General features: G+C 38.0%; 1 protein-coding gene across 6 annotated transcripts in view; it reads left to right on the top strand.

Annotated features, from left to right (window-relative positions):
- Positions 1-13,424, top strand: part of AGO3 (argonaute RISC catalytic component 3) — a 131,120-nt gene that overhangs the window by 94,256 nt on the left and 23,440 nt on the right. For all 6 annotated transcript variants that reach the window (XM_024985218.2, XM_059881975.1, XM_059881979.1 and 3 more), the window contains exons 13-14: positions 10,644-10,803; positions 13,020-13,110. In XM_024985218.2, coding sequence (XP_024840986.1) covers positions 10,644-10,803; positions 13,020-13,110 — 251 coding nt within the window. The remainder of the gene's footprint in view (positions 1-10,643; positions 10,804-13,019; positions 13,111-13,424) is intronic.

Below are 13,424 nucleotides of genomic sequence, written 5' to 3'. Positions count from 1 at the left end.
TGATCTGTATTTCCCAACTCTCCTGTAAATGTGCTATCATAGTTTCATAATTTAAAAAATAAAAGAAAAAGAAAAAAATACAGAAGGTGTTAAAGAATTTGTAAATCAAGGAAAGAACAAATAACTGAAAAAGACAAAGGACACAAAAGAAGTACAAATGGTCAGTTATCTATGAAAAGATGCTGGGCCTCATTAGACATTAAAGACATGTGAATTCGAATAAATTATTTTTCACCAACAATGATAGCAACTTTTGACAAAGATGTGAGTAAGTATACACTGTCATACACTGTTGCTGGGAGAGAAAGTTGATATTATCATAGCCTCCACACTGATCTTCTTGCCTGCATTCTCTTTAGTTCACTTTCAGTGCACTTTCTACACTGCTTCACTCAGTGGATTCAGTGAGTGATTTTTCTAACTAATAGGTTTTACTTTTTAGAACAGTTTTAGATTTACAGAAAAATTCAGCAGATAATATAGAAAGTGCTTATATACCTTCTTTCCCCTGTACACAGCTTTCCCTATTTTTAACGTCTTAGAGTGGTACATTTAATGAACCAGTATTGATAAATTATTATTACATATTATCTGCAGTTTACATTAAAGTTTACTCTTTGTACAGGTCTGTGAGTTTTGACAAATGCATAATGTCATTATCTACTATGACAGTATCAAAGAATAATTTCACTATTCTAAAAATCTCCTGTGCTCTGCTTACTCATCTCTCCCTCAGTCTCCTCAATCCCCTGGCAATCACTGGTCTTTTTAAGTCTCTATAGTTTTGCCTTTTCTAAAATGTTGTATAGTTGGAATTACACGGTATGTAACCTTTTCTGAACTGGCTTCTTTCAGTTAGCAATATTTAAGATTCTATCTTGTCTTTTTGTGGCTTATAAGTCATTTCTTTTTAATGTTGAATATTACATTGTGTGAGTACTACAGTTTGTTCTACATTTACTTACTGGAGGATATCTTGATTTCTTAACAGTCTTTGGCAATTATGAATAATGCTGCTACAAACATTCACATGAGGTTTTTGTGTGGACAGAAGTTTCTAACTCAATTTAGTAAATAAGCAGGAGCACAATTGCTTTATCAAATGATAAAACTGCCAAGAACAGAAACGGTAAAGACCTAACAGAGGCAAAAGAGGTGGCAAGAATACACAGAAGACCTATATAAAAAAGGTCTTACTGACCGGTATAACCACAATGCTGTGGTCACTCACCTAGAGCCAGACATTCTGGAGTGTGAAGTCAAGCGGGCCTTAGGAAGCATTACTACCAACAAAGCTAGTTGAGCTGTTTAAAATCCTAAAAGATGATGCTGTTAAAGTACTGCACCCAGTATGTCAGCAAATTTGGAAAACCCAGCAGTGGCAACAGGACTGGAAAAGGTCAATTTTCATCCCAGTCCCAAAGAAGGACAGTGTTAAAGAATGTTCACACTACCAGACAGTTGTACTCACTTCCCATGCTAGTAATGTTATGCTCAAAATCCTTCAAGCTAAACTTCAGCAGTACTCGAATCAAGAACTTCCAGATATACAAGCTGAGTTTAGAAAAGGCAGAGGAACCAGAAATCAAATTGCCAACATTCACTGGATCATAGAGAAAGCAAAGGAATTCTGGAAAAACATCTACTTCTGCTTCATTGACTATGCCAAAGCCTTTGACTGTGTGGATCACAACGACCTGTGGAAAATTCTTAGAGAGATGGAAATACCAGACCATCTTACCTCTTGAGAAACCTGTATTGGAGTCAAGAAACAGCAATTAGAACCTTACATGTAACAACTGACTGACTGACTGGTTCAAAACTTGAAAAGGAGTACAACAAGGCTGTATATTGTCACCCTGTTTATTTAACTTATATACAGAGTACATCATGAAAAATGCTGGGCTGGATGAGTTACAAGCTGTAATCAAGATTGCCACGAGAAATACCAACAACCTCAGATATGCAGATGATACCCTCTAATGGCAGAAAGCAAAGAGGAACTAAATTACCTCTTGAAGAGAAAGAAGAGAGTGAAAAATCTGGCTTAAAACTCAACATTCAGAAAACTAAGATCATGGCATCCAGTCCCATCACTTCATGGCAAATAGATGGGGAAAAGTGGAAGCAGTGACAGATTTTCTCTTCTTGGGCCCCAGAATCACTGCAGATGGCAACTGCAGCCATGAAATTAGAAGACACTTGGAAGGAAAGCAATGACAAACCTAGACAGCTTATTAATAAAAGCAGAGCCATCATTGCCAATAAAGGTTCATGTAGTCAAAGCTGTGGTTTTTCCAGTAGTCACGTACAGATGTGAAAGTTGGACCATAAAGAAGGCTGAGTGCTGAAGAATTGATGCTTTTGAATTGTGATGCTGGAGAAGAGTCTTTGAGAGTCCCTTGGACAGCACAGAGATCAAACCAGTTAATCCTAAAGGAAATCAACCCTGAATATTCATTGGAAGGACTGATGCTGAAGCTGAAACTCCAATACTTCGGCTACCTGATACAACAGCCAAATCATTGGGAAAGACCCTGATGTTAAGAAAGATTGAAGGCAAAAAGAAGAGGGTGGCAGAAGTTGGATAGCATCACTGACTCAATAGACATGAACTTGGGCAAACTTCAGTAGGTAGTGAGGGACAGGGAGGCCTGGTGTTACTGCAGTCCATAGGCTTGCAAAGGGTCAGACACGACTTAGTGACTGAACAAAATAAGACTGTCAAATTGTCTTCCAAAGTGACGTACCATTTTATTTTCCCATCAGCAGTTAATGAGAGTGCCTATTCATTCAACATTCAGTATCTGACAGTTTTTTGGATTTTAGCAATTCTAATAGGTATGTAGTAGTATCTTGTCATTTTACTTTGAAGTTTGTTAATAATATATACTTGAACACGTTCAGTTGTGCTCATTTCACATGCTAGCAAGGTAATGCTCAAAATCTTTCCAGCAAGGCTTCAACAGTATGTGAACTGAGAACTTCCTGATGTACAAGATGGATTTAGAAAAGGCAGAGGAGCCAGAGATCAAATTGCCAACATCCGTTGGATCGTAGAAAAAGCAAGGGAATTCCAGAAAAACAGCTACTCCTGCTTCATTGACTACCCAAAAGCCTTTGACTATGTGGATTACAGCAAACTGTGGAAAATTCTTCAAGAGATGGGAATACCAGATCACCTTACCTGTCTCCTGAGAAACCTGTATGCAGGACAAGGAGAAACAGAACTGGACATGGAACAACGGACTGTTTCCCGATTGGGAAGGGAGTATGTCCAGGCTGTATACTGTCACCCTGCTTATTTAACTTATATGCAGAGTACATCATGTAGAATGCCGGGCTGGATGACTCACAAGATGGAATCAAGATTGCTGGGAGAAATATCAACAACCTCAGACACGACTTAGCAACTGAACAACGACAATAACACATAGTATTGAGCACCAGGACTTCCTGGCAGACCATTGGTTAACATTCTGCACTTCTGCAGGGGGCATGAGTTCAGTCTCTGGTCAGGGAACTAAGATACTACACATGTGTGGCATGGCCAAAATACGTGTGTGTGTGTGTGTGTGTGTGTATATATATACAGAGAGAGAGAGAGAGAGAGCACCTTTTCATGTGCTTCTTTGCCATCTGTATATCTTTGATGAAATGTCTATTCCAGTCTTCTACTCATTTTTTAATTGATATGTTTGTTCTCTTATTGTTTTGGTTTTAAGAGTTCTTTGTATGTTTGGATACAAGTTCTTTATCAGATACCTACTTGGCAAATATTTTCTCCCAGGCTCTGGCTTGTCTTCTCTTAAGCGTGTCTTTCATAAAGCACAAGTTTAAAATTTTAATGAAGTCCAAATTTAAATAATGTCATCAGTATATTCTTTCACATATCATTTTTGGTGCTATATTCTAAGTTTTACTTTGTATAATCTTTTAGCAGTTTTATAGTTTTCTTTTTTACATATAGATACATACATACATTTTCTTTTTTACATAAAGTTTTATAGTTTTCTTTTTTATAATCTATTTTTACTTAATTTTTATGAAAGGTATAAGGTCATATCTAGATTTTTTTTTTTCTTTTTGCACGTGGATTCCAGTGGTTTTCAGCACCATTTGTTGGAAAGATTATCTTTCTCCATTAAATTGTCTTTGCTGCTTTGTCAAAGATTGACTGTATTTGTGTGAGTCTGTTTCTGGGCTCTGTTTTGTTAAGCCTTGAAGTCAGGTAATGTCAGTTCTCTGACTGTATTCTTCTTCCCTGTTGTATTAGCTAATAAGTCTTTTGCCTCTCTATACACTTTAGAAGCAGTTTGTCAGTAATCACGAAGTAACTTGCTGAGACTTACTGGGATTACATTGAGTCTGTAGATCAAACTGGGAAGAATTGACATCTTAGAATTGATATCTTCTAAAAAAACAATTGATATCTTCTATTTTTTAACAAGAAATATCTCTGTTCAAAGCTTCTTTGATTTCTTTTATCAGAGTTTTATAGTTTTCCTCATTTAGATTTATATTGAAGTATATATTTTTTGTTTTGTTGCTAGTATAAATGGTTATTGCACTTTAAATTTTAAATTTTAGTTTTTCATTTTTAGTACTTAGGAAAGCAGTTGATTTTTTGTATATTCACTTTGTATCCTATAACCTTGCTAAGTCACTTACTTGTTCCAAGAAGCTTTTGTCAATTTGGGGGGTTTTCTGCATAGACAGTCATGTTCTCTGTGAACAAAGGCAGTTTTATTTTTTCCTTCCCAGTCTGTGTACTTTTATATCCTTTTCCTTGCATTAGCTTGGACTTCCAGTATGTTGAATAGCAGTGGTGAGATGAGACATCCTTACATTGTTCCTGACTTTAGGGGGGAAACATCTAGTTTCTCAGCAATAAACATGAAAGCTGTAAACCTTCTAGTTGTTTTTTTATGAAGTTAAGGACGTTCCCCTCTAACCCTAGTTTGCTGAGAGTTTGTATTATGAATGGATGATGGATTTTTTTCTACATGTTTTGATATGATCATGTGATTTTTCAATTTTTTCTCTTAATATGATCAGTCTGTTTGTTCAGTCATTCAGTTGTGTCCGACTCTTTGGGACCCCATGGATTGCAGCATGCCAGACTCCCCTATCCTTCACCATCTCCTGGAGCTTGCTCAAACTCATGTCCATTGAGTTGGTGATGCCATCCAAACATCTTGTCCTCTGTCGACTTCTTCTCCTGCCTTCAATCTTTTCCTAGCATCAGGGTCTTTTCCAATGAGTTGGCCCTTCGAATCAGGCGGCCAAAGTATTGGAGCTTCAGCGTCATTCCTTCCAATGAATAGTCAGGGTTGATTTCCTTTAGGATTGACTGGTTGCATATAAATGGGATCAGTTACTTTAATTGATTTTCAAATATTGAACCTGGCTGACCATAGGTTTAACCTGTGTGTGTTGGGATGACTCACAAATCCTGCTATCTGCTTAGTTTTTTTCTGGTACATTCCATGTAACACTCCATGTAAAAGAGATCACAAACTGGATCTCTGCCTACTAGAGCAGACATTTCTGCTACTCTTTAGCCATAACCATGAGGACACCCCACTTTTCCATGACAGTAGACAGTAGGGTAATACCCCTGATACCATCCACCTATAATGTGGGAAACCTTGGTTTCATCCCTGAGTTGGAAAGATCACCTGAAGGAGGGCATGGCAACCCACTCCAGTATTCTTGCCTGGGAAACCCCATGGACAGAGGAGCCTGGTGGGCTATAGTCCATGGGGTCACAAAGAGTTGGACACGACTGAAATGACTGACCACGCAGGCAACATGTAGTTTGTGTCTTAGTTTTTTTTTTTTTTACTCTTCTCCCTTTTTTCTCCCTTTTATGGTTTTAAACGAGCATTTTCTATTATTCTATTTTCTCTCTTCTATGAATTATCCTTTTTTGAAAAATGTTAGTGGTTTCCCTAAAGTTTGCAGTATACATTTACTAGTAATCTAAGTTTGCTTTCAATAATTCCGTACTACTTCACAGATAGTGTAGATACCTTATAATAGAGTATCAATATTCCCAATTTCTCCCTCCTGTCCCTTCCAGTATTGCTGTCATTCATTTCCATATAATACATTGTTGCTATTATTATTTTGAACCGCTATCTATTAGTTCAGTTAGGAATAAGAATATAAAAGATTTTATTTTTTATTTATTCCTTCTCTGACCTTTTTTTGTATGTATAGGTCTGGACTTCCAACCTATATAATTTTCCTTCTCTCTAGAAAACATACTTTTATCATTTCTTTCAAGGCAGGTCTACTGTCAATAGATTCCCTTAGTTCTTATTTGTCATATTTCCTCTTTATAAAAAAAAAATTTATTTATTTTCAACCGTGCTGGGTCTTCGTTGCTAGATGGGCTCTTCTCTAGTTACGGCGAGAGGGAGCTACTCTCTACTTGGCGTGCGGTCTTCTTACTGCAGAGGCTTCTCTTGTTGCAGGGCATGGGCTCTAGAGCGCAGGCTTAGTAGTTGGGGCTCACAGGCTTGCTTGCTCCGCAGAACGTAGGATCCTTCCAGACCAGGGATCAAACCCACGTCTCCTGCACTGGCAGGCAGATTCCTTACCGCTCAGCCACCAGGAAAGCCCCTTTCACTTTAAAAAAAAATGTATTTTCTTATGTTTACTTATAAATTAGTTTATCCACTCACATAGTTTCAACTGTTAAATTGTTCTGGAATTCTTATCTTTCAAATTCTTATCTTTCAGCACCATCATAGCCTTCATCCTATTTGTTTTTCTCATAGAAAAACTCATCGATTTGCCACTTTAAGTTTAATATTTGTTTCTTGAGTGCTGATGCCTGTATTTCAGGCTCCACTGTAGCCCTCCCTCTTTAGCCAGAACCCTGGAATCTCTACATTTATCTCATGTTGGTATAAGTGATGCCTTCTATCAATTAGTTGCTTGGTGTCAGTTTTGTTTCTGGCCCTGCCATGCAACATGTGGGCACTTAGTTCCCCTACCAGGGATGGAACCGGTGCCCCCTGCACTGGAGTCATTGGACCACCAAGAAAGGCCCTGGTGTCAAATTTTGATTGTAGTGTTCATTCTTTCTGATATACTGTTTTCATAGGATGTTCTTGAATTAACTATTTTTTAACAAGTTTTGGTGTGTATGCATGGTAAAATATACATAACATAAAATTTACCATTTTAACCGTCTTAGAGTACACGGTTCAGTGGCGTAAAGTATATTCACAGCACTGTGCAACTATCACTGCTATTCATTTCCAGAATTTTTTCATCATCTCAGACAGAATTCTGTACCCATTAAACAATAACTCCCCATTCCCCTACCCACCAGCCCCTGGTAGCTTCTATTCTACTTTCTGTCTCTATGAATTTACCTATTCTAGTAACTTGTGTAAATGGAGCCGTACAATACTTATCTCTTTGTTCTTGGCTTATTTCACTTAGGGTAATGTCCTGGAGGTTTATCTATGTTGTAGTATGTATAAGAATTTTATTCCCCTTTTTTGTGGTAAAATAAATATAAAACATAAAATTTACCATTTTAACAAGTATACAGTTCAGTGACATCAAGTACATTCATGTTGTACAGCCATCACCACCATCCATCTCCAATCATCCCTAATTGAAACTCAGCACTAACTCCCCATCTCTCCTTCCCAACTCCTAGAAACCTGTATTCTACTTTGATTGTATGAATTTGACTATTCTAGTTACCACATATAAATGGATCATAATAGTATTTGTCCTTTGTGACTGTTTATTTCATTTAGTATAATGTTCCTCAGGTTAATCTGTGCTAGAATTTTCTTCCTTTTTAAAGCTAAATAATATTCCCTTGCATGTGTATCCACACTTTGTTTATCTATTCATGTATCAGTGAGCTCTTGGATTACTTCCACCATAACGCTGCTTTGAACATGAGCATACAGCTCTCTGTTCCAGTCCTTCCTTTCCCTTCTTTTGGATCTATTCCCAGAAGTGAAATTGTTGGATTATATGGTAATTCAGTTTTAGTTTCTTGAGCAATTGCCTTGCTGTTTTCCACGGAATCTGCACCATTTTACGTTCCTATCAGCAATGGGCAAGGTTTCAGTTTCTCCACATTCCTGCCAGTACTTGTCATTTATTTTCGCCATCCTATTGGGTATGGGGTAGTATCTCATTATGGTTTTGATTTGCATTCTTTAATAATTAGTGATGTGGAATATCTTTTCCTGTGTTTGTTGACCAACTGTAGATCTTCTTTGGAGAAATGTCTATTCAAATCCTTTGCTCATTTTTATTTGGATTGCTTGGGTTTTCTTCTTGAGATATAGGAGTTAGTGTGTGTGGTTTTCTGTGTGTGTGTTTTGTTTTGTTTGTTCTTGGCCACGCTGCGCAGCTTGTGGAATCTTAGTTCCCCGACCCGACCAGGAACTGAACCCTGGTCCTTGGCAGTGAGAGCTTGGGAGTCCTAGCCACTGGGCTGCCATAGAATTCCCAGGAGTTAGTGTTTAATTGTTCCTGCAGTTAATGGCTTCATCAGTTTCTGCTTCTAATAAGCTGATCTTGACTGTGATTCATTGTATTCACCTGTTTTGGGGTGGCAGTTCTCTTTGTTACCTCATTTCTCTGATGGATTTAAGACAAAGACAAATCATTGATTTTCAGTTTTGTTCAGCTTTTTCTGTTGTTGTGAGGATGGAAGTGATGACTTCTAATCTTTTATGTGTTAGTGCTATAGCCAGTGTCCTAGAGTACTATTTTTAAAGTACAGATCTGATTTTACCACCTTCCCAATCACCCCCACTTCAGTAGTTTTTCATTATGCAATTGATAAAATTGACACTTAAGATTATCTTCCAAGGGTTTGCATGTTCTAATCCATGACTTCTTACCTCTTCAGAATTCATCTTCTTGCTTTATGCTTTTTTCCCCACAGGATCTCTTTGATTACCCTCTTCCTTCTACCTATATTGCTTCTCATAACTCTCTTCCACCCTTCACCAAGTAAACACACATTCTTTTTTAGTTCTGACATCCCTTCCTTGGGGGAAGCTTTTCCTGACCTCCCTGACAAGGTCAGATTCTCTTAACATTTATTGTCTTTAAGGCAATGGCAACCCACTCCAGTACTCTTGCCTGGAAAATCCCATGGGCGGAGGAGCCTGGTAGGCTGCAGTCCATGGGGTCGCTAAGAGTCGGACGTGACTGAGTGACTTCACTTTCACTTTTCACTTTTCATGCATTGGAGAAGGAAATGGCAACCCACTCCAGTGTTCTTGCCTGGAGAATCCCAGGGACGGGGGAGCCTGGTGGGCTGCCGTCTCTGGGGTTGCACAGAGTCGGACACGACTGAAGCGACTTAGCAGCAGCAGGAGGAGCAGCAGCACCTTGTTACCACTCCTTTATGTTGTTTCACAGTTGTGATGTTAAATTTAAAATTATTTAACTAATGCCTATTTCTCTGACTAGACTATAAATTCTATGAGGGCAAAAACAGTGTCTGTCTTGACTTAGCATTGTATCCCCAGAGCTTCACACAGTGCTAGCATGTATCAGATGACTCGATAAATATTTGTTAAATGAATTAATAAATCTTTTTGGAGGGTGATTTTTCAGTATCTATAAAAATTCTACCTATAGAAATTTATCCTGAAGCTATAGTTACACAACCAAACAAAAGTAAATATACAAAGATGTTATTCATAATGTTCTTTGAAATAATAGAAATCTATTTGATATATTATTGATGAAATAATAGAAACCTATATTCAGTTCAAAAATATGTCATTGTGTGAATACTTAGATAAGAAAAGGAAACAGGATAAAGAAAGGGACAGGATAAAAGCCTTTATACTGTAATACCTCTATATATTTTTTTTTAATATTTCTAAATTAAACTTTGGAAAATAGGATTGAAAGCTATAAGTATACTGTGATTATAACTGCATTAAAATAATACAGATGAAAATATTACTGGAAGAAAGTACAATTAAATACTAATAAGGGTTTATGTATTGATATTTTTCTCTGGTTTTTCAGTTGCTGTTATAGTATTTTCATGAAGACAAAAATATACTTTCTTATATATGAAGAAAACAAATGGAAACATTATCACTAAATGCTTAAGCTGATCTTCAAGGCAGTATACTTTATATTTTAGGATAATTTTTCATATTTTATAATTGTCTATTTTAGAACAGAGTTTTCAGAAATCCTGGAAACAGTTAATTTGAAAGATCCAGTTTATTTTAATTGGCTAGACATCAGTTTAAAACATTTAAGATAGAAATTATATTACTAACTGCACTCTTGAATGACCTCAAGACACCACACATTTATATAATCAAATAAGGCAGTATAGGGAATTCCCTGGCAGTCCAGTAATTAGGATCAGTTGGCTCTCATTACTAAAGGCCCAGGTTCAGTCCCTGGTTGGGGAACTAAAATTCCACAAACCCACGCTGCATTGCCCAAAAAAAGACAGTATACTATAAATTTTAATAACATTGTTTTAGTATTGGTATAATTTGGGGTATCCTGTAATACAGTGATATATTTCACAGGGGAAAACATACAAAGCAGCTTAATGGTCAGTAAAATTTGACCTTTTTTAACTAGAGATGTTTGTATTTGTTTCCTAGCGGAGGTGAAACGTGTCGGAGATACACTTTTGGGTATGGCTACACAATGTGTTCAAGTCAAGAATGTAATAAAAACATCCCCTCAAACTCTCTCAAACCTGTGCCTGAAGATAAATGTTAAACTTGGAGGGATCAATAATATTCTTGTACCTCATCAAAGGTAAGATAAGCTAATCACCTAATAAGATATTCATTTTTTTTCCATTAGTTTTCATACCTTAATTTTTCTATGTTTTGCCATACCTAGGAGAAGGCAATGGCACCCCACTCCAGTACTCTTGCCTGGAAAATCCCATGGGCAGAGGAGCCTGGTAGGCTGCAGTCCATGGGGTTGCTAAGAGTCGGACATGACTGAGCGACTTCACTTTGACTTTTCCCTTTCATGCATTGGAGGAGGAAATGGCAACCCAGTCCAGTGCTCTTGCCTGGAGAATCCCAGGGACAGGGGAGCCTGGTGGGCTGCCGTCTATGGGGTTGCACAGAGTCGGACATGACTGAAGCGACTTAGCGGCAGCAGCAGCCATACCTAAGACCTATGTAAGAGACAACTTTGGTGATTCCTGCCATAGGCGATAAGTAGAAATTTTGGCAAAAAGTAAAGAGTTTTGATTGGCAAAATTTAAGAGACTGCTTTATGAAAAATCCCATTTTCATTTAATGTACAAAGTTCCTCAGCTCTCACTAGAAAGTATTGAGAACTTTATTTTTCAGATGCATCCAGCTTGTAAAATTTTTTCATTGTTTGGTAGTCACCTTCTTGTTTTTTCCTTTGGCTGCGCTGGGTCTTCGTTACTTTTAGGCAGGCTTTCTCTAGTTGCAGTGAATGGGGGCTACTCTGTTGTGGTGCTTGGGCTTCTCATTGCGGTGGCCTCTCTTGCTGCAGAGCACAGGCTCTGTGTGCACGGGCTTCAGTGGTTGCAGCACGTAGGCTCCGTAGTTGCAGCTCCCGGGCTCTAGAGCAAAGGCTCAGTAGTTGTTGCACACGGGCTTAGTTCTCTGTGACATGTGGAGTTTTCAAACCCATGTCCCCTGCATTGGCAGGTGGATTCTTATCCACTGCACCACCAGGGAAGTCCAGTAGTCATCTTCAAGCTGGTGTCTTGAGGCCACTCACCTAGAAAGTGAGGGAAGCCTTTCTTCCTCCTTTAGGGACTTAGGGTGGGGTTAGGGGAGAAGGGAAGTGAAGTGAAAGTCGCCCAGTCATGTCCGACTCTTTGCGACCCCATGGACTATACAGTCCATGGAATTCTCCAGGCCAGAGTACTGGAGTGGGTAGCCGTTCCCTTCTCCAGGGGATCTTCCCAACTCAGGGATCCTCCCACATTGTGATTGGATTCTTTACCAGCTGAGCCACCAGGGAATCCCAGGGATTAGAGGAGAAAGTGAAAGTGAAGTCGCTCAGTCATGTCCGACTCTTTGCGACCCCATGGACACCAGGCTCCTCTGTCCATGGGATTTTCTAGGCAAGAGTACTGGAGTGGGTTACCATTTCCTTGTCCAGGGAACTTCCTGACCCAGGGATCAAACCCAGGTCTCCCACATTGTAGACAGACGCTTTACCGTCTGAGCCACCAGAGGGGGCATGTCAATTAAGTAAATCAGTTAAATAAGTCATATCAATTGCTGGGGTCAATTGGACAACAGATGTTACTGTTACATTGCCATCATGTCTAAGAGCTCTTAGGACCTATGAGACATGATGACCTAGAAATAGGGTGCTGGGGAAGAGGCATAATGTTATTTGGAGAATTAAACAATAGGTTTCCTTTTAATAGTTGAAGCAACTAGGGCTCTAAAATCTTAAATGTCTTGTTGACACAAAAGCTCTTTTTTTCCCCTGTTTTTCCATACTGCCTCTATTTCCCATCCCTATTAAATATAAATGAGATTCATAAATGAGATGAATATAGAATTTTATCAAGCCCAAGAACTAAGAGAAATAGTCATTTGACTTTCAAGAATACAATTTTAAAATAAAATGAACCACTAGCTACTTTATGACTATTAAATATATGTTACTCAAATTTTACACTTTTGTTCAGGGAGTGGTAGACTCCCTTAATCCCTTCCAGTGTGGTTTAATGATTCTTTATCTCCTTTCAAGATTATACTGGCTTAAAATGTAAGTAGATTAAAGAAAGGTTGATATAAATTGATGGGTTAATATGAGGAAATTTTATCATTTTATGCCTATTATGAAGAATGCTAGCCGCAACTGCCCTTTACAACCATCAGCACAGCTGCTTAAGGCAGAAGCTGTCTGAAAAGGATCTTCTCTGTGCTATACCAACAACTTGCAATTGTGCTGCCCTAGTGTGAGACAGATAAAAGCATAATGAAAAAATTTATCTAACTCTTGTTAAAAATGTGTTTAAGACCTTCTGTGTTCCAGCAACCAGTGATCTTTTTGGGAGCAGATGTCACTCATCCGCCAGCTGGTGATGGGAAGAAGCCTTCTATTGCTGCTGTGAGTATCAGGCAGGTTTATCTTATCTCAAATTTACATGAAGATCAACATTTTGGTTTTAACTTTCTGAATTTTAATGACATTTTCTTTGAAATAAGCTTTTGTAAATATATATATAAAGTTTTAAAAATACATTTGTGAAGTTTTACAGATTATGTATATTTATGTAGATCTATCCAGAGCCAACTTTCAAATGTTCTTTGGATTTTTTAAAAGAATGATTATTCTCTAGTTCGGAGGCTACAGGTTCCATATATATCGATTAGATCAAGTTTACTAATTGTATTACTCAACTCTTCTGTGTCCTACACAGA

This window comes from Bos taurus, chromosome 3 (assembly GCF_002263795.3).
Source record: "Bos taurus isolate L1 Dominette 01449 registration number 42190680 breed Hereford chromosome 3, ARS-UCD2.0, whole genome shotgun sequence".
NCBI classification, from domain to species: domain Eukaryota; kingdom Metazoa; phylum Chordata; class Mammalia; order Artiodactyla; family Bovidae; genus Bos; species Bos taurus.
Note: the sequence above shows the minus strand (reverse complement) of the source record. Positions and strands in the feature narration are given on the sequence as shown.